Source organism: Herpailurus yagouaroundi, unplaced genomic scaffold, assembly GCF_014898765.1.
Source record: "Herpailurus yagouaroundi ecotype Mexico unplaced genomic scaffold, PumYag 28, whole genome shotgun sequence".
In the NCBI taxonomy this organism is placed as follows: domain Eukaryota; kingdom Metazoa; phylum Chordata; class Mammalia; order Carnivora; family Felidae; genus Herpailurus; species Herpailurus yagouaroundi.
The window spans coordinates 12355500-12380947 of NW_024412376.1; the positions used below are offsets into that span (position 1 = coordinate 12355500).

General features: G+C 35.7%; 1 protein-coding gene across 15 annotated transcripts in view; it reads left to right on the forward strand.

Moving 5' to 3' along the window:
• HMBOX1 (homeobox containing 1) overlaps nt 1–25448 on the forward strand; it is a 195041-nt gene that overhangs the window by 123998 nt on the left and 45595 nt on the right. For all 15 annotated transcript variants that reach the window (XM_040468090.1, XM_040468172.1, XM_040468042.1 and 12 more), the window contains 2 exons: nt 7092–7202; nt 18639–18792. In XM_040468090.1, the coding sequence (XP_040324024.1) occupies nt 7092–7202; nt 18639–18792 (265 nt within the window). The remainder of the gene's footprint in view (nt 1–7091; nt 7203–18638; nt 18793–25448) is intronic.

A 25448-nucleotide genomic window follows, 5' to 3' on the forward strand; every position in this document is an offset into this window, starting at 1 on the left:
GAGATGGGGAAAGTATAGTATATGTATGCATCTGAGTTATCTATTGCTGCATAAGAAATAACATAAGATCTAGGGGTGCCTGGGTGGCTCAGTTGGTTAAGCATCCGACTCTTGATTTAGGCTTGAGGTCATGATCTCATGGTTCAGGAGACTGAGCCCCGCACTGGGCTCTGTGCAGACAGTGCAGGGCCTGCTTGGGATTCTCTCTCTCTTCCTCTCTCTCTCTGCCCCTCCCCTGCTCACACTCTTTCTCTTAAAATAAATAAACATTAAAAAAAAAAAGAATATCAGATCTTAACAACTTGAAACCTAAATATTTATTGTCTCAGTTTCTCTGGGTCAAGAGTCCAAGAGCAGCTTAGATCTTTCTGGTTCAGGGTGTTCTCAGGAGGTAGCAGTCATTGGGAGTCTTAACTAAGACCAGAGGACTCCCTTCCAGGGTGATTCACTTGCATAGCTGTTAATAGAATGACTCTGTTTTTTGCCATATAAGTTTATCCATAGGTCTGGTTGAGTGGTCTCACAGCATGGCAACTAGCTTCCCTCAGAACCAACTTTCAGAGCAAGGCAGAAACTGTAATGTCATTTGTGACCTAGCACAGAAGTCGCAGACTGTCATTTCTGCCATAGTCTGTTAGTTGCATAAACCAACCCTCAAGCAGTGTTGGAGGGGATTACACAAAAGGAGGAAGACAAAGAGGATTATTAGGGGTCATCTTAGAGCCTGGCCACCACAGCCTGCTAATTCCTCAGCTTTTTAGCCAGGAGCCATTACATTCTGGCCAGAAGTCAGAAAGTAATGCTTCCAGCCTCCCAGTGCTTTTGTGTAATCCTTTTTCTTGTTTTAATGCATTTTTTTAGGTATCTTATTTGAATTTGCTAAATTCACAGAAGCACTTAGTAAAGTTGAATTGATCTTTATTTACACTCTAGTTTATTAAAAATTTTTTTCTTACATCTAAATCAGACTGAATTTTATTTTTTTAAATTTTGTCTGTAGTATGTCATTTTAGTAATTCTGCCTATCCTATGTCTACATATGCTTGGGATGATCTTGTTATGAGTATAGTTATATTTTAGTGGTGAGAATTTGGATGCGTGTGGGGGTAGGGGGTTTTGGGGGTTTTTGGTTTTGTTTTAGATGTGTATGTTTTTTATTATTTATTTATTTATTTATTTTGAGAGAGAGAGTGCACTGCATGAGCAGGGGAGGGGCAGAGAGAGAGAGAGAGAGAGAGGGAAAGAAAGAATCCCAAATAGGCTCTGCACTGTCTGCACAGAGCCCAACATGGGGCTTGATCTCACGAACCATGAGATTATTACCTGAGCCAAAATCAAGAGTTGGACAAGTTGGACACTTAACTGACTGAGCCACCCAGGTGCTCCTGTGTTTTGTTTTGTTTTTTTAATTAGTTTTCCTCTTATTTTTTTCCTTTTGAATTGCTTATAATTTTTTTTTTATAATGAGCATGTATTTCAAAATGAAAGACTTTCAAAAATAAGTTTTATAGTATTCAATAATCGTGAGAATGTAAGGAGACATTCTCATTACTTGGTTAGAGTATAAAATGTGGTACAATCCTCTTCGGTATTGTCACAAACTTAAATGCTCATATACTATGAATCAAAAATTCCATTCTTGTGACTCTCTCCTAAAATATCCATTCATATGCACAGAGATATGCATAGAGTGCTTATTTCATCATCATGTGTAATTAAACCATAATTATCCTGTATCGTGTGTGTGTATATGTGTGTGTGCATATATATATATATATCATGTATGTCATGTATATATCATGTATAATTAAACCATTAGCAACAACTGAAATGTTCAATAACAGGTAGATATGTAGGTGGATTGTGGTGTAGAATATTACATAGCCATTAGAATGATGAAAATTCATTATGTACTACATGAGAAAATTCCAAGGCATTATGTGCGAAACATTACTTATTACGTATAGAATAACTACAAATGTGTGTTTTTTTTAAAAAAAAACTATATATGTATACAGATACATGTTTATGTCTTAAAAGACATAAGTGCATAGGAAAGAGTCTAGAAGGTTTCATGCCAAATAAACAAGGATATTTCTAGGATAGGGAATAAGAGATAAGTTGAGATGGAGGATGGACTTTTTTCTGCATGTTAGTGAATTATTTTTATGGAGAATGCGTTTTTTATTTTATTTTTGTTAACGTTTATTTACTATTGAGAGACAGAGAGACACAGAGCATGAGCAGGGAAGGGGCAGAGAGAAGGGGCGACACAGAATCTGAAGCAGGTTCCAGGCTCTGAGCTGTCAGCACAGAGCCCGACGTGGGGCTCGAACTCACAAACTGTGAGATCATGACCTGAGCTGAAGACGGATGCTTAACTGACTCAGCCACCCAGGCGCCCCTATGGAGAATGTGCTTTAACTTAAAACTTTTGAGATACAACTCTGGTTACACTGTGGAAGGTAAATTATAGAGATGACTTGAAGAATCACATTTTACTTTTTCAACTGGCAATGATCTTGTAATAAAAAAGATCTGATCATGAGGATTTTGTACTTTGTGGATCTTAGATGGCTTGTTCTTGTATCAAAGTTGTTTCAATTCTCCAGGCAAAAGGGGGTGAGATTCCAAACTGCAGACATGAGAATTAGAGAGAACATAAAGAGAATTTTAAGAAGTGATTGGATATAGTAAGCATGTGAGATTTGGAGGAAAGAATAGAATGGTAGGTAAAATTGAGATGGGGGGGGGGGGACACAGAAGAAGAGCAGATTTAAAGGAGGAGGATAATGAATTAAATTAATGATATTGAATACCTGTGGCAAAATTTCATGAAACTATCTAGCAGATGGTTGAAATAACAGTCTGGTGCTCTGGAAGTCATCGACACTTAGAATTTTAACGTCACAATTATTGACAGTTGAGATGACCAAAGGAAGAGTGTGTAGAGTAAGAGAATATTCTTAGAGATGGAACCCTTGGGACACTAGCATTTAAGGAGCTAGCAAAGCAGTCCCTGAAGCTGACTGAAAACTCGCACTGGGCAGTTGTATCTGGCATTTCAAAGATGAAGATGATGGGAGTGGTGGTAGTTGTGGCTTTCCACAGGAAGCGGAAGGAAGAGAGAACATTTAAATTGTAGCATTAGGGATTTTGACCAGATTGGGTTGTGGTAGAGAGCCCTCTAGTGGAAGGGAGCGTGGCATTTGAGGAACTGGAAGGAGCATGACAAAGCTGAAGCTCAGAAAAGAATGTGCATGAGACTGGCATTTTTTTGTCCTTTGTGATCCATCACTTTCTTATTGGAAAGAAATTAATGGGGGTTAGTTGTAGTCTCTGAGTGTATGAAAGTTATATGTAAATTTTTCCTTTCTTCTGCCCTGTGAAAGGTGGAGAAGGGGTTATGAGGAGCTAAAACATGTGGAGAATGACTTTTTATTTTTTTCAGCAGTGGGAGGGGAGTTAGGGAGTTTTTCTCCCAAGAAGGAGTACCAAAGCAGACAAAAGCAGCAGGGCTTTCTGACACCTACCTCAGTTGAAGCATGGACCAACTCAACTGAACCATGGACCAAAGGCATGGACCAGCCACAGAAGGATGCATGTTACAGGAACCTCACCTATCAGCAAGCTGCTAACCAAGAAAAATGACTGTGAAATGTGTTATTGTACATACTCAGCTTTTGTAGTACCTCTTCTGGAAAAAACTACTTGCTTTATTACTTTGTTTTCTGTATTTAGTATATGAAAACGAATTAAATTTACAGGGAAGAAGTTCTTTGTTTATTATCTGCACACATAAAAGACTAGACAGGAGGATATTCTTTATTATCTTCTTTTGTTTTATAAATTAATAATTACATATGGAGAAAATTGTGGAACAACATAAATTAACAGTTAACATTACTTACCTCAGTGGAATTGGTGAGGGAAGGCTGAAATTAACTTCTTTTTGCACTTCTCTGTTGTTTAGCATCATTACAGTGTTTTTAAAGCAACCAACAAAGTATGTAGTGTTTATAAGGAAAGGCTAAATATAAAATAAACTAATACATATTTGTAGAAAGATTAAGAAAATAATGTAGAGGTATACAATGTATGAAAAATATGCCACTCTGAATTCCTATTGTGTATCTTTATATATATAAGGTTTTGTTACTTCACAAAACAATGTAGATTATGTAAAAACATATTCATAAAACTATGTACTTTTTCATTTATTCATGGGCATCTTTCTGTATCGATACATATCAATGTATTCTTTTAAACATTGCCTACAATTTTGAAAATGTTTGGGGCAAACTTTTTTTTAATTGAAATATTCAGTAAAAAGTGTCCAGCTTAATGATTTCTATAAAGTGAATATACACATATAACTGTCACCCAGATCAAGATCAGTAATGATGCCAATCACTACATAACCCTTCTTTATACTGCCCCTCCTAACTGTAGGTAACCACTATTCTGATTGCCACCCATATAGATAAATTGTGTCTGTTTTTTAGCTGTATATGCATTGAGTCATATAGTTGTGTGTGACTTTTTTATGTGCATCTAACTTTTTTTGGCCTATATTATTTTTGTGAGATTTATTCATATGGTTGCATATAGCAGTGGTTTGTTTATCCTTTTGCTATTTGGTATGGTAGTCTCTAGTTGAATGTATAAATCATTATTTTTATGTATTCTCCTGTTGATAGGCATTTGAGTTGTTTCAGATTGGGGATCATTATGAATAAATGCTCCTGTGGGTCTGTACATGTACAAGATGTACATGCCTTTTGCACATACTTCTATTGAGTATGTACAAATTGCTGTATATCAAGGAAAGAAATTACTAGGTCATGCGGTATGCATTTATTCACCTTTAGTAGATACTGCCCAGTTGTTTTCCAAAGTGGCCCTGACTTCTTACCCTTCCATCAGCAGTATGAGAGTTCCATATATTGTACGTTGTTGCCAGCCATTTGGTATTGATGCCTTTTTGTTTGTTTGGTTTGTTATTATTTGTTTTTGATGGCTGTTTTTGAATATTTTTAAAAGTCTGCCCAGGGGCACCTGGGTGACTCAGTCAGTTGAGCACCAACTTCAGCTCAGGTCATGATCTTGCAGTTCGTGAGTTTGAGCCCCATGGCGGGCTCTGTGCTCACAGCTCCAAGCCTGGAGACTGCTTTGGATTCTGTGTCTCTGGCTCTCTCTGCCCCTTCCTGACTCATGCTCTGTCTCTCTCTTTTTTTCTCTCTCAAAAATAAATAAACATTAAAAAAAAAAGTCTGCCCAATAAATTATTATGTGACTAGATCATAATTTAATCTCCTTTGATGGGCTTTTTCCCTCTTCCTCCACTACAGCACCACCAGAACCTGGACAGTTCCAATATCTACTGGCTCTGTGATCTGTGTGCAGATTTAATACTGAAAGTTTCAGAATCTCTGTATATTCTTTTTTTAATTTTCTCAACAGATTTTTCTCAAATTACCTCTGGTTTCGAGTAGTATGGTGCCAATATGAAGAATCCGTATTAAATATTTTCGTTTTATGACCTGAAAACCAATTTTGATTTCATAGTGGGAAATGGTTGTTTTTTTCATCTTGTTTAAAAGTAGTGTAAAAGGTAGTATAATATCTGAAACTAGACTTTTGGTGAAAGCATTGCTAAACACAGCCAATTTAATTATCCAGAATAATTTGCATTCTCTTAGAACAAGCATACAGTGCTAGCTGCCAACACCTGCATCACATACATCTTCAGTCCACTGGAAAACTACTGTGAATTACTTGATAATGTAATCACTTAGGTTTTAGAACCTATTTGACTTTCACCCTTGAAAGTGAAGGGTATTTCCAATCAGAGAAATTTTCTTCGAACCCCAACCTTTCTTTTAACAAATCTCCTTTCCCTGAAATATTTCCTGAAATATTCTATTAACATTGGTTTTTAAAGTATGAAACTCCAGGGGCTTGCTTTTAATGAGTTAAATGTGATCACCAGACCTCCAGCTTCTTCTCATGTTAGGAGGTGTGATTACTTCCATGATAGCACCCTTCCTATTGTGCATTATGGTTTTAAACAGGTGTTGGCACAGGTGGCATTCGGTACTATCCAGTTACCATAAGTAATTCCTTGGGAGAATTTAGATACTGTTAACCCTTTGTGAGAACTGAAGGGTCTTCTGGAAGATGCCTTATGAGTGTATAAGAGAGTTTTATCTTTCCTATTATTCTTTGCTTTTGCCAGTTGTATATTGAATTATTCATTTTGGAATAGCTACAATGACCAGAAGAAGCATGATTCTCATACTAGTAAGTTTTAGACATGTGTTTTTACTTTCAGATGTGGACGTTTTTCACATTTCTAATTAATTGCTGTCAGGAACTTTTTGGAGGTAGTTGAAAACTACTGCTTTATATTCTATTCACTTTTTTTACTGTTATAAGTCTGTGTCTTAGAAGAATGTCTTTACCTCTTGAGATTTCTTAAGAGGTCATCCTGCAGCTTAATTCTAAAATTCTTTCAATTCTTCATTACCTGTACTAATAGTAACACGTCTGAAAACACCTACGTAAATTAACAAATAAGCCAGAAACCTTATTGAAAAGGTTTTCATGACCTCTCCTTTCTCAGTCCCTAAATCTTTTTCATCAGTATTTATAATGAATAGCAAAACTTGCTGGCTTCATTTTTTGTTTTTCTTCTCAGTATCAGGTAAAAGTTCTAATATTCTCAACCAGGATTGGGGTATAGGTGGTGATAGAAGGAGCACAAATCTAATAGATTTCTGACATATAACTATTAATTAGGAATCTCTTCATTTATCTCACATGAACCTAGCTTATAGATTAATTTTAGAGACCACTTTCAAGTCTCAGTTAATAAAATGCTTTCACCTCTAGTAGATCATTGCTGAGTATATTCTAGCCAGGGCGGGCAGTCAGCCTTTACAAAGAAGTCTTATCAGGAGAGAGTTTGCTCGAGTTGCTTCCTTATAGAGTAACACAGAGAATAAAGCACCCACTAACCTAGGACCGACATAGCCCTCAGCTTCCCTGTAATTTCAGTACCCGCAACAGCTGTTTCTCTTTCTACACAGGGATCAGTCAGAGCCGGATCTCTCATTGGCTGTTGCAGCAGGGATCAGACCTGAGCGAACAGAAGAAAAGAGCATTTTACCGATGGTATCAACTTGAGAAGACAAACCCTGGTAAATATCATTTCCTTATTTTATTGCATCTGAAACAAGACTATAATTAATTACTTTTTTAAATTTGTATGCTGACTTGTCTTCACTAAGGTAGTTTCATACTTTCCTGTTGTTCCTTTTTCCTTCTAAACTGTAAAACCTAAGCCCTGATTATATCAGTTTTTAGTTTAGTGTCTAATACTAGTCCTTTTCACTCCTTCCTCCAAGGCACCTCTTTGTTTCCAGGTTATATGCTTTTTCTAACCATAGTTTGAAAGCAGCAGTGGCTGATTTCTTTTTTCAACTATAGGTTCACACATAAGATTCCATATCTATTTTTTTTCTAAATGTTACTTTAGTTAATAATGTTAATTTCATACTTTTATTTAGTTTATTCTATACTGTATCCAGTGATCTCTGCTAATGATCTTCTATTTCTAATTACCTAGATGATGAGCATGTCTTTGGACTTTAGATTGAAACTGCCCTGATGACTTTGGCAGCAGTAATAGGTTGGAAAGTAGAATGAAATCTGAAGGAAAAAAGATCGCGAGAACCTTAATGTCTGAAGTTGCCAGGAGTAGGCAAGATCTGTTGTAGGGTACCCTTGACAAATGGTATATAGAGTCTGATGTTGTATGACAGCCTGTATCAATCTACACACTACACAGACTGGTGGCAGCGAGCCTGATCTCAAGGTTAGCCTTGTGATTGAGCTGTATTCTGTAATAGCACAGCATTAAAGCCATTGCTTATTATAGGTTAAATCATCAGTTGGAATATTGCATATTGAAGACTTAGCTAATAATAGTATTGACTCTGAGGTAGAAATACTGTTGCAAAACATATTTATGTGTATTTGACTGGTAAGTTTTTTGTTTTTGTTTTTTTAAAGATCACATTCCTGATCTGAAAGGCCCAGGCAGGATAAAATAGACAGACCATATCAACATCTCTGCAATGGATTTTTTTTTTTATCTACCCTCCCCCAGTTTCTATTTTGAAATGTTTCAGATGTACAGAAAAGTTGAAAGACCAACACCGTGAACACCTGTTTACCCTCTTTTTAGATACAATAATTGTTAACATTTTGCTGTATTTGCTTTATCCCTGTAAAATAAATGAATGAATTTAAAAATCTATTTATGTATATGCATGTATACACCTGTCTTTCTCTTCAGCATTCCTCTCCTGAATAAAAGAATAATCGCCTGAATAACCACAGCCCCTATGGTTATATAATAGATACAAACATCTAGTTTATATTCCTATTTCTCTAGTTGCAAGAATGTCTTTTTTTTTAATCAAATAGTATCTGATTTAGGTTGACAAATTGGAATTTGTCATATCTCTTTAGACTCTTAAGTCTGGTCACTCAAACTTTTTTTTTTTCATAACATAAACTTTTTAAACTCTCTAACCTTACAGAATGTCCCATATTCTGCATTTTTCTCTTTCCTCTTAGGGTCAATTAAATTATTCCTCTCTAGTGCCTGTATTTCCTGTAAACTACAAGTTAGGATTAGAGGCTTGATTAGATTCAAATTAAACATTTTTGGCAAGAATACTTCATAGATTATTTAGAGAGGGCATGTAGTAATGTCTACAATATACTTTGAAATGCATCAAAATAAAGTAGATAAGGAGGTAGATAATGTGATAAAGTAAATGAGTACAATGTTATATGACATGAGTATAGATTTTCATCATAAAATTTCTTCTTTGTTTCTGTATGTTTGAAAATGTTCACAAACATTGGGGCAAAATGCTTTGTGAGTAACGTTTACCTCATGTATCAAGGTTTATGTAATGTCAGGTTGTAGCACTGTTCATATGCTAAGTTTGATCATTTGTTAAAGTAAGAACCACTGGATCTTGTCTTTGCAATTTGTAAATAATCTGTAGGGTGTCATTTTGTCACTGGATGAACAGCAAACTTTTGTTAATGGTTTTAGCGTCCATTGATGATGCTTACTTAATGAGTTATTCTGTTGGGGATTGCAAAATGGTGTTGATCTTATTTATTTAGTATTCCTTCAACATTTATTAGCTGGCAGTTTTTCTGCAAAGAACTTTCATTTTTAGGTATTCTTATGATAGGTAGATAGGCAAGCAGATCTCTCAAACTAATGACTCTATTGTTGCTGCCATTAGCTAAATGTTCTAAAGGGGCACAATTCAATAGAAATACAATGCAAATGACATGTAATTTAAAATTATCTAGTAGCCACATTTTAAAAAGTAAGAAATAGCTAAAATTAATTTTAATAATCTATTTTATTTAGCAAAGATATATTGACACTTCAAGTTTAATTCGATACTTTTCAAAGTATCTTTCTCTTTTTCTTTCAAAAGTATCTTTCTCTTTTTCTTTCTCTTTATACTGATTCTTTGAAATTCAAGTGTATTTTACACTTGAAGCACACGCCATTTTCAACCAGCCACTTTTAGGTGCTCAATAGCCACATGTGGCTAGTGGCTACCCTATTAGACAGTCTTAAGATAAAATCATACTTGAAGCAACACTTAAAACTCAACTCTAAGCAGTCTTCCCAAAGACATCACTTCATCCATGACTCACATACAACAAAGCAAATCAGATGGTGAATGACAAAAACTTGGCACTTGGTCTGCTTAATAGAGCAGTTTAGGCTGATAACAAAGGTTCAGGTAGGTAAATAAGGAGCTATACCTAGGGGGTTCATAAACCTGGCACATCTCAGCAATTGTCTGCCAGGAGGGAACACCAGAGAGATTGTCAAGATATTCCAAAATGTATAGGGCAGAATAGTGAAGAATTTGAAGGACAAATACCAGTCAACTGTGTCAGGCATTCATCCTCTATAAGAAAAGGGATTTTTGTCTCTTGCATTGGCACTTAGAACAGTGCCTTGACATATCATCACAGTTGGTGAGGCTACATTCCCATCTCACACTGGGATTTCAAGGCTGAGCTCTAATTCCAGGAGGAGGCTAGGATGCCAGGAAAATAAATTCACCAGAAAGGGGAAGGGGACTAAGGTACAGCTCTCAGGCCACCGTAGCCTTGTTGTTGTAGCTGATCTGATAGCACTGCTGACTGTGGAATACTACTATTGGAGTCCAGTTTTTAGCACTGGGGTGATATAGTGTTCTTCTGAAGCTGTTTTATTAAAAATTGTTGAGTGCTTGGCTGAGGAGCCAATGGGACAAAGCTGCCATCTGTGGGATTATGATTAAATGTGTCTATGTCAGAATCCCGCCCAGATGGAGCAATACAGCCTGGAGTCAGGACCGGTGGGGTACAGAGAGCCCCTAGGTCAGGAAACGGGTCGGCTGGAGAGGGGACCACCCCTCACCCCTCACGCAGTGCACTTTGGTGGGGAACCTGGTGCTAAACCATTCGTAGGTGACCTGCTTCTGGGTCCAGGTTTCCTACATAGCAAAGCAGCTCCCTAGCTGTGTTCTATTGAAAGCCCTCTACACAAGGGTTTGTAAAAGTAAATTTTCTTAACTTAAAAAAAAAGAGGGACACCTTGGTGGCTCAGTCATTTAAGCATCTGACTTCAGCTCAGGTCATGGGTTCAAGCCCCACGTTGGGCTCTGTACTGACAGCTCAGAGCCTGGAGCCTGCTTTGGATTCTGTGGCTCCCTCTCTGTCTCTACCCCTCCCTTGCTCATGCTTTGTTTCTCTCTCTCTCTCTCTCTCTCTCTCTCTCAAAAATAAATAATCACTAAAAACAAAAAAAAAAGTTTTGTTTTTTATCTTATTTTTTATTTCAGTTTGTCTTGGGATCAGAGTTCCACTAAACCATTATCAGGAAATTGGAGGAAGGTGGAACTAGGGCACTAAAACAGGAAAATGGGAAAACACTAATAGCATTCATCCAGCTGTTGATAAGGAATTGGTTTCTTTAAGGAGCTAGTACCTCCTTTTAAAAATAAGTTCCCCTAGGGGCACCTGGCTGACTCATTTGGTAGAGCATGTGACTCTTGATCTTGGGGTTGTAAGTTTGAGCCCCATGTTGGATGTACAGTTTACTTAAAAGTAAATAATAAAAAACTAAATTTCTCTAATTATGTACATTTGGTTTTCAATGAAGTTGTATTGCTGATTGTCCCCTTTTTAAAGGACTTCCTATTTTTATTTGAAAACCAAATCCATATAGGTTCCAAGTTCTTTCTAGTCTGGTTTTCTGTAGGACAAAATTTAAAGTTAGCTGAAGAGAGGAGGATAAGTTTATAATTGTCAACTGGTAGTTTTCATAGCATTAACAGTAATTGGATGTTAGTGATTGAAAGTTAATTTTTAGAAGTTTTTCATTGCATTTTCACCTTTAATATAAGAGCTAATATGGTATAGAATTCTTTCTAGGTATAAATGCATCTTTGTTGACTTTAAAATAACCTTTGATTGTAGCTGAAGAATTAGTATTGTTTTTTCTTCATGGACCTTTGAAACTACTATTCTGTTTAGATAAGATGAACTAAAATTATGTTAACACCTAAAAATAGCTTATGCACTGTCCAGTCATTAGTTGCTTGTAGTACATGAGAATTTTCTTTGCAGGTCATTGCAGGGGTGATTGGAATCTACCTAAATGCCTCTCAATCAAGAACCAGTTAAATGAATTATAGTATATCTATAAAATGGAATAGTATGGAGACTAAATAGCTAATTTTTAAAGAGGGCTTTGTATGAGTTAAACTTATATGTAGAAATATCAAATTCATAAGTGAATAAAGTAAGGTGAAAACATTAGAGTATACTGCCATTTATATAGAGGGAATACATACACACATGTATATGCTTATGTAAACATAGAACATCTCTAGCAGGCTGTATTCGGACCTAAGAAAAGTTCTGTGGAGGCTCAGAGAGACTGGGAGTACAAGGTAGCAGGAATACTATTAACTGTATAACCTTTTGTTATCTTTATCAATTTTGTACTTGTACTATATATTCAAAAAGTACATACAAAGTTTCATGGAAAAGAGAGAAGGAGGAAGAAAGGGAAAGAAGGAAGGGAGGGAAGGAGAGAGAGAGGCAAAAAAAGAAATTAACCTGCCTTGTTAACAGCTTTCAAGATATAAAAACTACAGAACCTAGGTTCACATAGTCCAGACCTGTTTATTGATAAGTTCTTTTATATCATAATTTTTTACTTGCTAATCAGAATAAATGGAAATGGTACCATCCCATTGCATATATTCTGGGGGGGGGGGGGAATGCAAAATTAAGAAAAATCATTAAGATGAAAAGTGCTTTTTTTCTAAATATAAGTATTTAGAAAATAAATTTAAAAAATGTTTGTACATTCTGTCCCTCTATTCTTGGGCTCAGATCATTTCTCTCTATATTACCTTGACTGAAGTTCTTTTTTTTTTCAACCTTTTCATTCTGGATCCATTTGGATACAAGATTTTGTTTGTTTGTTTGTTTTTTAGTCTCTTTTTAAGTAGACTCAGCAAGAAAAAGAATAGAGTAGATATTTAGGTTGTTTTTACTGATAATCCAGTTGATATAGATACAGTGTAGTTCTCTGATAACAGACGCATCATTAGAATTTCCCAGCATATCCCAAAGCCTGCCAAGGAGTATGAATAAAATGGACTGATGGAAACTGATCAAATACATTTTATCTTGTTTCTTATGAAAACATTTACAAGAAAATACCTATTTTTTTAAAGAAGTGTGTACTAAATTCACCGTGGTTGACATCAAACCCCTCTTTATTTAATCAAATTAAGCTCAGCAGTCTTTTCCCTTGTCTAATTTAAACATTGCTATAGCAGACAGGGTTTACTGAGTTCCTCTTGGCTCGTGGTACTGCTCTGCCTATTTCTAAATTAAACAAATAAAATTTGCCAGGAGGCTCATGCAGGGAGCACATGAAGTAAAATAAATTTGGAGAGCAGAAATAATGCCTTCTCTCTTCACTACTGCAGTGTCAAGAGCATCGGGGAAATCACGTGTGTGACATAGGGGACAATGAGAAATTGCTTTTGAAGAAGCTAGTTTCTCTGAATGGGATAGTATGTTGTAGTCATACTTTTGTTAGTTGATTGGCAAAAGCTCACCCAAAAGTAAACCTGATAAGCAAGAAAATTATCATATATACAAAGAAAACATTTATCAAAATCTAATGATCTTAGCAAATTAGGAAAAGGTATTTTTCCTTTTCCTCTTGGGTTTAGATTTGCTAGATAAATGTGCAAAATTTTGTTCTTAATGAGAGCCCAGATACAAGATAGAAAAAAATGTTTCTATAAAGAAAATAGGTACACATTTCCCATAGGGAAAAAAAGTGGGTTCTTTAGCTAATCTAGAACTCCTATATTCAGAGGGGTTTAGAGTCTTACATACATTGTTCCTGCATTCTTAGTATCTTTGTATTTTTCTGTCAGAGTCCAGAATTTTGAACCCATTCTTGGATTATTCATTGCTCTCCATCCATGTTGACTAAAGCAAGATTAACTAAGGTTTCTAGAATAAATCTGTGTTTATTGGAGTATTTCCAGAATGCTGCTTGTGCTATTTTTAAATACTGCTATATTGAAAAAGAAAAAGGAACAAGAAAAAAAAACATCAAAAGTAATGTTTCAAATTCAGTATATTTACAAGTTTGAAATTACAGAGTTTCCAGAGTTTCCACCTTGTGCATAAATTATAAATTGCCTTGATTTATTTTAAAGTAACCAGGTCACTACTTAATTTCATCTCTTCTTTTTTTCCCTCCTTCATTCTCTCTCCCTTTCTTTTTCCTTTGTGACCAATTTTATTTCACCTAAGTTTCCTTTTTATAGAAAAATTGGACAATACAGAATATTATAAAGAAGCATAGTTACATGACCAATAAACCCCAATACCAAGAAAGAGCCATTATTATCAGTTAGTTTCTTTTCTTCAACCTCATCTTTGTATTCTTTGTTTTATTTATACCCATTTATCACTCAACTAAGAAAGCATGCTATAGTTTTAATGTGGACTGCTAATTATAATTTATTGACCTATTCCTCATCCTTCATCCACTGAAGCCCTGAAACTTTATCCTTTACCAGAAGCCAGGCTTTGGATGAAAGGACCTACTACTGCCTTAGCCAGTCTGTTTTTACCTCATCTTGATCAGCCTTGATAGCTGCTTGGCTCTGTTTTGAACCTTCTATCATGGCTGTTGAACAAAATTTATATAATGTAACTTAGGTAGATTCTAGAGCCCTTGTTATTCTGTAATCCCTGCTTGCATTTAGAAAATGCAAAGACTTTGAAACACTCCAACCCCATATTTTTTCCTTTGCCTAAACTTTGTTAACTTTGATGCAAATGTAATGTAAATGTAAAACTTTGATGTAAATTTAACATGTAAATGAATGAGTATGGCTGTGTTCCAGTAAAACTTTATTTAAACTATGGCAGCAAGCCATAGTCTGCCTACATTTAAGCCATGAATCTCTAAAGCATTGTGTGATGATACATTTGTCCATTTGAGGAAGAAGGTAAATATTTACTTCACACACAATAGGAAATCATATCTATTGAGGGTTCAAACAATAGGTCTGTAAAAATATTCTGAATGATAACAAAACATATTGGCCATAAAAGAAGAGGTTGACAAATTTGACTTCATTAAATTTAAGATCAGAAAGCACACCATAAATAAAGATAAACAGTGAATAACAAACTGGAAAAAAAGTTGCAATCTGTGTAACTAGCAATTGGTGTTGTTTTAACACACCAGTAAGGTGAATAACTCAAAAGAAAAGGCAAAAGACATAAATTCACAAGAAAAGTTATGTGAATTTTGGTAAACAAGAAAATATACTCATTAATAGTAAAATCTCAGTATTAAAGGAATTTTTTTTTGCCTGCCAAATTTGTAAATGTGAATAGTTAGTAATACTCCTAATCCTGAGTACGTTGGGGAATGTGGGGAAATAAACAACTGGAGATGGTTGCAATGTCTTACATTTATTTTGTATTATTGTGCAACAGATTACCCTACAACTTAGCAGCCAAAAACAGCAAACATTTATTATCTCACAATTTCTCTGGGTCAGAAATCCAGGAGTGGCTTAGCTAAGGTGGTTCTGCTCAGAGTTCTCATGAGGTTGTAGTTGAGCCGTCAACTGACTGGACAGTCTACTTCTAAGGCCACTCTTGTGAGGGTTGGCAGGCCCCAGTTCCTTCCTCCTTATTGCCCAGGGATTTCCAAGTCCTCGCCACATGGGGCATCGCCTCTGGCTCCCCAAGTGTCCTTACAACCTGGCAACTATTTTTCCCCCAAGCAAGTCATTCATCTAAGAGGAAGAGCACCTAAGACAGATACCATGGTATATATATTCTATAACCTGATATCAGAAGCAATGTATCATCACTTCTACCACATGTTATTGGTCACACAGACTAATCCTGGTATAATATGAGAAGGAACTACACAACAGGGTGAATACCAGGAGGCAGGGATCCTTTGGAACCATCTTGGAGGCTGACTGCCACATGGCTATATTGGTACTATATGCCTAAGGTTTTATTCCTCTCTGTCTGCTGGGTTATACTGTTCTCTACATGGTATCTGATGTAGCTAGAATGTCCAGAATGGCTTTTTTTCCTCAATTGTGGCACCTGGGAGCTGGCCAGGCATCTTTTTTGTTTGTTTTATTTTTTTTTTTTTCTCATTTGTATTCTTGAGAGAGAGCCAGTTTTGGTGGGGGGCGGGCAGAGAGACAGGGAGACAAAGAATCGGAAGCAGGCTCCAGGCTCTGAGCTGTCAGCACAGAGCCCAATGTGGGGCTAGAACTCATGGGCCGTGAGGATAAAGACCTGAGCTGAAGTCGGACACTTAACCAAATGAGCCACCCAAGCACCCCTGACCAGGCATCTTTCACTCCATGTAGCTAACTTGGGCTTCCTTACAGTATCATAGGGTCAGGTTAGTCATACTTCTTATATGGCAACTGGCTTTTCCCAGAACCAGCATTGCAGAAGATCTAGTAAGAAGCCGCAAGGCTTCTTATTACCTAGCCTTGAACTGTTTCTGTTTTCTGTTGTCAAAACATGTCACAGGACAAACTTACATTCAAGAGCATGATTACCAAGAGGTGTGACTTACTGTGAAAGGCCATCTTTGGAACTATTCCAGGAAATTAGGCTTTGGAGAGATGATGCTGGCTTGTTCTAAAGCTAGTGGAGGTAATACAAATTGATCTGAGCCTGGATATACTTTGAAGATAAAATTGACAGGGTTTGCTATGGGCTGGATATGTGGTATGTCAGAGAAATAGAGAAGTCAAAGATGAATCTGAGAATTTTGCACTGAGTAATTTGAAGAATAGGGATGCTATTTACTCAGATGGGAAGGACTGTAAGACAGCAGGTTTGGAGAGGAAAATCAAGATTGGTTAAAATATTGAGCCTCTGTATAAGAGAATGCGTATAAATATATAGCTATTAAGGTGAATCTACATAAAGATCTATATGTAGTGAAGTAGAAACACTTCCCAAGATATTAATTACAAGGTACAATATACAAAGTATGGGTGCACCTGGGTGACTTAGTTGTGCGTCCAACTCTTGATTTCAGCTCAGGTCAGGTTATGGGATCAATCCCTGCATCCGGCTCAGTGCTGAACATGGAGCCTGCTTAAGATATTCTCTCTCTCTCTCTCTCTCTCCCTCTCTCCCTCTCCCTCTCCCTCTCCCTCTCTCCCTCTGCCCCTCCCCAGCGTATGTGCACATGCATGGTGTCTCTTTCTCTCTCTCTCAAAAAAAAAAATAATAAATAAAATAAAAATAAAGTATTCTTTTTATGAAGAAATAAATATATATTTATTAATATGTATATTATTCCACATAATTCTAATAATTTATAACCTTTCTAGGGCTAGATTAAGAGTTTGTATTTTATTCCATAGGCAGAGGGAACTTTTTGAAGGCTTTTGGTCACTGGAGTGCTGTGATCATAATTATGCTTTGGGAAGATGAATTTAACAGTATAAAGAATGAAGGGGGGCGCCTGGGTGGCGCAGTCGGCTAAGCGTCTGACTTCAGCCAGGTCACGATCTCGCGGTCCGTGAGTTCGAGCCCCGCGTCGGGCTCTGGGCTGATGGCTCGGAGCCTGGAGCCTGTTTCCGATTCTGTGTCTCCGTCTCTCTCTGCCCCTCCCCCGTTCATGCTCTGTCTCTCTCTGTCCCAAAAATAAATAAACGTTGAAAAAAAAAAATTTTTTTTAAAAAAAAGAATGAAGGAACAATGGGAGATCCAGGGACTGAGCTCTGTGAATGCATACCAAGTTATATTTAAATTCTTTGAAATAAGTCTACAGAGTTCAGAGACAGTATTGCTCTTTTGTTTTGTTTTGTTTTATTCATAGCTTCTATAGCAAGCTAAGTCTATAGCAAGCCAAAAGAAGGGGGGGGGGGGTTGGCGAATGGTGAATACACGCATTATCAGAAGTTCATTATTTGAGAAAAGGCTAGTCTAAATTAATAAAATATCCCAGTTACATTTTTCCCCATTGGTTTTATTACATTCAAGAGGTAACAGAAAATAGTATAGCTTTAAGAGGTGGTAGACCTTTGGAGATCTAATTTGGTTGCCTAATAGACTAACATCATGTCAAAAACTACCTTACTGCCTTTGTGCTATATTTAACTTTTTTTCTTTAAGAGTTTACAGTAATTAGGATTATTTTAAATTCATCTTCTACCTGCATACATTCTTTAAGGGCTCCATTTTCTCAATAACAAAAGTCCTTTGAGTGGTAATGAAAAGTTTTGAAATGTATATTGTTCAAAAAGATTAAAATGGGTGCCTGGGTGGCTCAGTTGGTTGAGCATCCAACTCTTGATACCAGCTCAGGTAATGATCTCTAGGTTCGTGGGTTTGAGCCCCACGTTGGGCTCTGCACTGTTAGTGTAGAGCCTGCTTGTGATTATCTTCTCTCTCCCTCTCTCTCTGCCCCTCCCCAACTCACACTCACAGTCTTTCTCTCAAAATAAATAAATAAACTTTAAATAAATAAACATTTGTTTTAAGGAAAATTAAGTTCTCACTAGTTCAAAGACCAACACTTCCCTATTCCCCTAAAGAGAGAGATTTTGGGCTTTGTTTCAAAAAATGACATGAATGACAAGCGACCAAAAAAATTTGACATTTTAAAATAATTAATGATGAATTTTTTAAGGAGAGTTTTTTTCCCCTTTGGATTTTTGTTGGGGCAAAATTTTTATTTCTCCATGCTTCAGTGCCGGTAGCCTGTGGCACAGAAGCCAGGCAATGTTTCAAGGCAACAGTTTGCACTGGCATGGGGCACTGTGAGAGACCCTGGGGATTTTTTTTTTTTTAATGTAAATATCAAATGTATTTGGCTCACAAGTTTCAATAGAAGGACAAAAATTTATTGTTGATTTCATGATTATATTTGTCATTGGTTTTAATAAATTGCAAGGTATTTTGCTAAAAACTCTTGTTTGTTTCAGGGGCTACACTAAGTATGAGACCAGCCCCCATTCCAATAGAGGACCCAGAATGGAGACAAACACCTCCCCCAGTCTCTGCCACATCTGGCACCTTCCGACTACGACGAGGGAGTCGATTTACCTGGAGAAAGGAGTGCCTCGCTGTCATGGAAAGGTATGTGTCTCCTTTCCCGTGATCAATGTCCCAAACTTAGGAAAGAGAGAAACTTCAGATAGATTTGGACAGTTTCCATTTCAGACGAGTAATTTGGGATGTAGGTTCTATCTCAAAATATATTTTGGGGTGTTATAAACATTATATTATTGAAATAAGATCTTACCATTTATAATTCATAAAACTGGAGTTAACATGTATGAATATAACTAAATAGTGTTCTCAGTAACTTAAGAAACTTTAGAAGACTTTTTCTGAGTTTAGATCTTTATATTTTATTTTGGAAATGCTCTTTGAAGTCTTATTTTCATCAGAAATATTGAATAATTATATAGAAGGCCACTGAGATTTTACTTCCTTCAATCAGGAGTATGGCCTAAATGAGCTCAGTCCTAAAAGTTAAAAATACTGTTTTTTACTTTGATTTGTTAATTTATCTTCTGACTCTAGCACCAGTACCTTATCCATAGTCAGTATACTCAGTATGTTTTAGATTGGAATTTGATCTTAGCTTCTGTTTTTCTATCCAAAATGGTATAGATTAATTAAATATGATTATTAAATGTTCAGTATATTTAGGGTAGATCCTGTAGTAGAATTGCCCTTTTAGTTTCCTACCTAAAAGTAGTGTTTATGGAATTCTGTTTTGATGGAGAGTTTTATACTCAATAAGGTAATAATTTCCACTTAAAAACTATTTAGTTCCCAAGAATACATATATAGAAAAAAGAATATATTAGGCAAAGGTAAAAACAATTGAATTTTCATATTGAGATTTCTCAATAATTTCAATAATGGAAAAGAATGGAATTGAACGTTTAAAACTGGGTTTAACTTATAAGTTAAACATAGAATATGTTTACATAGAATACAATGTTGACATAGAATACATATTGACATTGAGCCAGCTTCACCTTTTTTCCCCAATTGTCTAATCTGATCAGTCAAACAGCAAACTGGAAAGAGCATTTGACTGCGAGTCAAAGACCTGAAACCCGGATTTGGCTTTGCCGTTAACCAACTGTGCAACTTTGTGCAGCTCACAAACTCTAAGCAGTAACTTTTATATACAAATGAAGGTTTTTAATATATCATCTGGACTTCTGTCATCTCTCTTCCTGCCTATTTCCTGATTATCTCCCAGCTCATTAGACATCACTACCTGAAGTAGAAGGAGATTTAAAATGCCGAAGTTGAGGCCATGTTTTTTGTTCTTGTGATTAGGTTGAAATTAAAAGATTTGCTTAATGAGGATGTTGGATCCAGTAGCCAAAATGAGACTATAGATTATTCATTGATGTTATCATCATAACTTTTCTCACTCTGTTTATTGTAGATTAGCGTAGAGGCCATTCATTGAATAACAAATCCTTATATGCTTGAGCAGTTAAAATAGAAGAGTGAGACATTTTCATCCCAGAGACCTGACGTTTATAATCTGCTTTATTTTTTTCATCTAAAAATTTTTATTCTATTAAAAAATTTCCTCAGAACTTACACATAACACACATAAATTTAAATAATACCAAACTTAAAAATTATTTGTGGTACTATACCTTTTCCTCTTGGTAACAAAGTAGGCTTTGGTATTAGTTTCTAGTTGGTGTAAGTTCTAATTTTGCTACTGATTCAGCCATTTAATTTACTCATAAAGATACCAATATACATTTATCACATAATGTTTGTATGAGGAGAGATTAATTTTAAGGTTGATAATATTAGGGATGGGAAAAATAATAAAATTGATAATATTAATAATGATAGGCGATATTCCTAATGCATTTTCAGAATTGAACCTCATAAGCTTTGCGATTCTTTTTATTTTTTCCCAAAGCAACAAAATCTACCCATGGAATCACACTAATTAAATTTCAGTTAAAAAGACATTGAGCACTTACCCCATGTAAGACTCCCATTTAATCTTAATTTTCATTTTTAACCTTAATTTTAATAAGTGTATCCAGGAATTGGTTATCTTAGGTTTAATTTTATCTTACTTGGCACAACCAGTAAGAAAGTATGTGGTTTATTCCAGTAGTTGTAGAAACACAAAAAGCCTTTCAAAGTATTTAATAGCATTAGTACAGAAGATCATGGAATGATTTCATTTTGTGAAAGTGGAACTTTTTATTTTCTAACATGGAATATAAAATTCCCTAGCCTCAGAGCAATGTGTGATGTTTTTTCCTACACTGAATAGGTGGATAAATATTTATGCACAGACTGTAAATCCAGCAAAGTACTAGGGTTACTCAAATATATTAGAAGTGAAAGTCACTCCATTCTTCATACCGTACACAAGACAAATTTCAGATGAATCAAAAAAGGTAGTCCATATAAATAATGGAAGAAAGTATGGGTATCCTGGAAATGGTGAAGTTTTTCCTAACTAGGACTCAAAATCTAAAATATGAGAAAGGATTGATAAATTTGATTACATAAAGTAAAAGATAAACTTTGAGGGGGCTCCCAGGTGGCTCAGCCGATTAAGTGTCCAACTCTTGGTTTCAGCCCAGGTCACAATCTCATGGTTTCATGGGCTCAAGCTCTGCATCAGGCTCTGCATTAGCAGTGGCGAGCCTGCTTGGGATTCTTTCTCCCCCTCTCTCTCTGCCCCTCCCCAACTTCTGCTATCTCTCTCTCTCAAAATAAGTAAACTTTTTTGAAAAAGAAAAAAACTTTGGGGAGAAAAAATAAAAACAAAAGAAAAATTGGAAAAAATATTGGCCACATATTATTATCCCTGATGTATAAACTGCTTTTTTAAGAGAGAGACCAACAGCTCTGTAGAAAACTAAAGATACAAGCAGAAAAGCAAATGCAAATGGCTCTTGAACATATAAAAAGATGTTCAATTTAACTCATACTAAGAGAAATTCATATTAAAATTACACTGAGATACTATTCTTATCCTATCACACTGGCAAAAATCCAAAAGTTCCATAACATTTTCATATTGATTGAGCTGTAGGGAAATGGGCACTCTCACATACTGCCTGTGGGGAATGCAAAATGGAACAACTTCTGTGGACAGGAATTTGACATTATTAGGGACAGTTATTCACAGATTTGCCCTTTGACTCAGCATTCCCATTTCTAGAAAATTATCCCAGAGGTAAACTGACAAAAATATAAATACAGCATCCCTGTTTGCAATAATGTCAAAATATTGAATACAACCAGTGTGTCTATGGGTGGTGGACTTGGGTAATTAAATTATAGTGCACCCACACATTGGATGTGCAGGCTCAAATAATAGAGTGCTATGCCACAACAAAAGGAATGAATTTTCCTTCCTAGAGAATGAAAATCATACTGTGTCCTTCTGTACTATCACTATTAAATATTTCGTAAGGCTTTTTTACATTTTTGTAACTACTGGAATAAATACTTTTCTATATACAGTGATCTCCAGAATATAATGTTTAAAAAAAACATTTTTTTGTCTGTTGTATATAGTTGGCTATCATTTATGTATTTATATATTTGCTTATAATTTGTTTTAAAATGAAGGAATACACCATAAAATAAAACGGCTACCAATAGAAGAAGAGAAAGAAAAAACAGAAGGAACAAGAATAGAAGCTCAACTTCTCTAAATATACCCTGTTTTGACATTGTAACCATGTAAATATTTTATGTATTTATAAAACAAAATTAAGTTGAAATGGGGGGGAAAGTGACCCCTAAAATATAATGAAACAAACCTCACTGACTTAAACATTCATAACCTATATCAAATAACTTTATAACACAGTATTTTGACTATGCTTCTTGGTGGGATACAGCTTAGGATAAGAAGAACTACAAAAAAATCTTACCTTGTTTTTACTAATTTCATAATATTAATATTGTTACCCAGTTGCTATTTTTATTTGTATAGATACAGATATAAATAAGACAATCATAATTAATGTTCCTAGGAATCAAAGTTTTTGGTGTAAAACAGATAGAAACATAAAATCAAAATAATTAAGTAAAACACTATAATGTGTACGTGTGTGCATAGAGAAATTTATCTCGAATTTATTCTTTTAACAAGTCTTACTGAGATACAGTTCACCTAAGTAAAGTATACCATTCAGTGCTTTTTAGTGTATTTACAGTCATGCAACCATCACCATAATCAGTTTTAGAATATTCGCTTCACCCCCTAAAAAGCCCTTGTATCCAGTAACAGTCACTCCTTTTCCACTCATTCTCCCCCAACCCTACATAACCATTAATCTGCGTTCTCTGAATGTAGATTTTGCCTATTCTGGACATTTCATATGAATGGAATAATACAAATGTGGCTATGTGTGACTCACTTCTTTCACTTAGCATATCTTCAAGGTCCATCCATGTTGTAGGTTTGACATACTGCATTCCTTTTTGTTGCCAAATAATATTCCATTGTATAGATATGCCATAGTTTATTTATTCATTCATCTGTTGATAGACATTGGAGTTGTTTTCCAGCTATCATTGCTAATGCTGCCGTCAACAAAATTTGTGTACTAGTGGAATTACTGGGTCATATAGTAATTGTGTTCAGCCTTTTGAAAAACTGCCAGACTGTTTTCCAAAGCAGATGTACCATTTTACATTCCACCCAGCACTGTATGATGGTTCCAGTTTCTCACCAATACTTATTATCTGTCTTACTGTTACTACCCTCCTAGTGTGTGCAAAGTAGATTCTCACTGTGGTTTTGATTTGCATTTCCCTGGCCAATAATGTTGGGCATCTTTTCATTGGCTATTTGTATTTCATCTTTAGAGAAATGTCTATCCAGATCCTTTGTCAATTTTTTTTTTAATTTTTTTTTTCAAAGTTTATTTATTTTTGGGACAGAGAGAGACAGAGCATGAACGGGGGAGGGGCAGAGAGAGAGGGAGACACAGAATCGGAAACAGGCTCCAGGCTCTGAGCCATCAGCCCAGAGCCCGACGCGGGGCTCGAACTCACAGACCGTGAGATCGTGACCTGGCTGAAGTCGGACGCTTAACCGACTGCGCCACCCAGGCGCCCCCTTTGTCAATTTTTTAAATTGGGTTATTTGTCTTTGTATATTGAATTGTAAGTTTTCTTTATGTATTCTACATACAAGTCACTTATACATGGTTTCCAAATATTTTCTCCCATTCTGTGGGTAGTCTTTTCACATTCTTGATGATGATCTTGGAGTACACAAGTTTTTGACTTTCATAAAGTCCAGTTTATTTTCTCGTCTGCTGTTTGCACCTTTATTGGCTTGTCTAAGAAAGCTGTGCCTACATCAAAGTCACAAGATTTATTTCTATGTTTCTTCTAAGCGTTTTGTACTTTTAACTCTTAAATTTAGGTCTTTGATCCATTAGAGTTAATTTTTACATCTGATGTGAGTGAGGTTAGGGACTGAACATCATTCTTTTGCATGCGATATCCAGTTGTCCCAACACTGTTGAAAGAACAATTCTTTTCCCACTGACTAGTCTTGGTACCCTTGTCAAAAATCAGTTGACTAAAAATGTGAAGGATCTCTTCTTTTCTATTCTGTTCCACTGATCTGTATATCACCCTGTCATGATTACTGTTTTATTGTAGTAAATTTTGAAATCTGGAAATACAAATTTTCCACTTCCTTCTTTTTTAAGATTGTTTCAGCTATTCTGAATTCCTTGTATTTCCACATGAATTTTAGGATCAGCTTGCCAATATCTGCTAAGAAGCCAGCTATACTTTGGTGGGAAATCCCAAAATCTTGAATGTGAATTATAAATAAGAATGTGAATTTGTTATAGTTTCTCTTGGAAAAAAGGAGGGGGTGTACTTTCCATCTCTGCTTAACTCAAACAACCCATGAACAGTGATCAACTTAGTAGACATTAGCAGTCCTAGGGCACAGAGTGTGGTCATAAGTGCCATTAGCACTCCTTGGAGAAATGTCTGATTCTAGACTTGGCACAGGAAATATACATGATAAGACTAGAGATCCTCTTAAAGCAAGAAGGCCATTACAGATAAGTGAGTAATACCAAAGGGACTCGGGAGCTAACTTGAAGAGGCTCCCAAAGATGGGGGTAATTTGAACATTGAATTATATTACCATTATTATTATTACCATTGATAATAGATTGAAGCACAACAAACTTATTAAAAATCCATATATAATAATGTTACTAAAAAAATTATTGGTCACACCAAGAGAATGTTATAGAACCAACTAAATATTTAAAAGTGGTAAAAGGAAAGAACTAGTTAACTTGTCTTTCACATATGAACTTTATCCCTGATTAACCAAAAGGCTTTCTTTAATGAAGGATCTCAACTAATAAATGAAAAAGGAATAATATAATTAAAATATCTTCATTGTGTAAACTCCTAATGAAATAATAGATCTGACAATGATCATGAATAGGTGCTAACAAAAAGACAGACAATCAGGCATTATATACCTCTTGGAGGATGTAAACACCACCACCCACATAGAGTATTCTAACAAAAGTGAACCTGAATCAAATCAAGCGTGTAGGTCTAGCTCTAGGTTGGTAGGAAATATTAAACAAAGTTCTGTCAAACAATACTATGAGGAATTCAGGTCAACAAAATCCATGATGTGAGAGATACTAAGAATATAATAACTCAGTTATTTCAAGTGTTTTTTTAAAAATGTACTAGCCAATTAAAGAAAT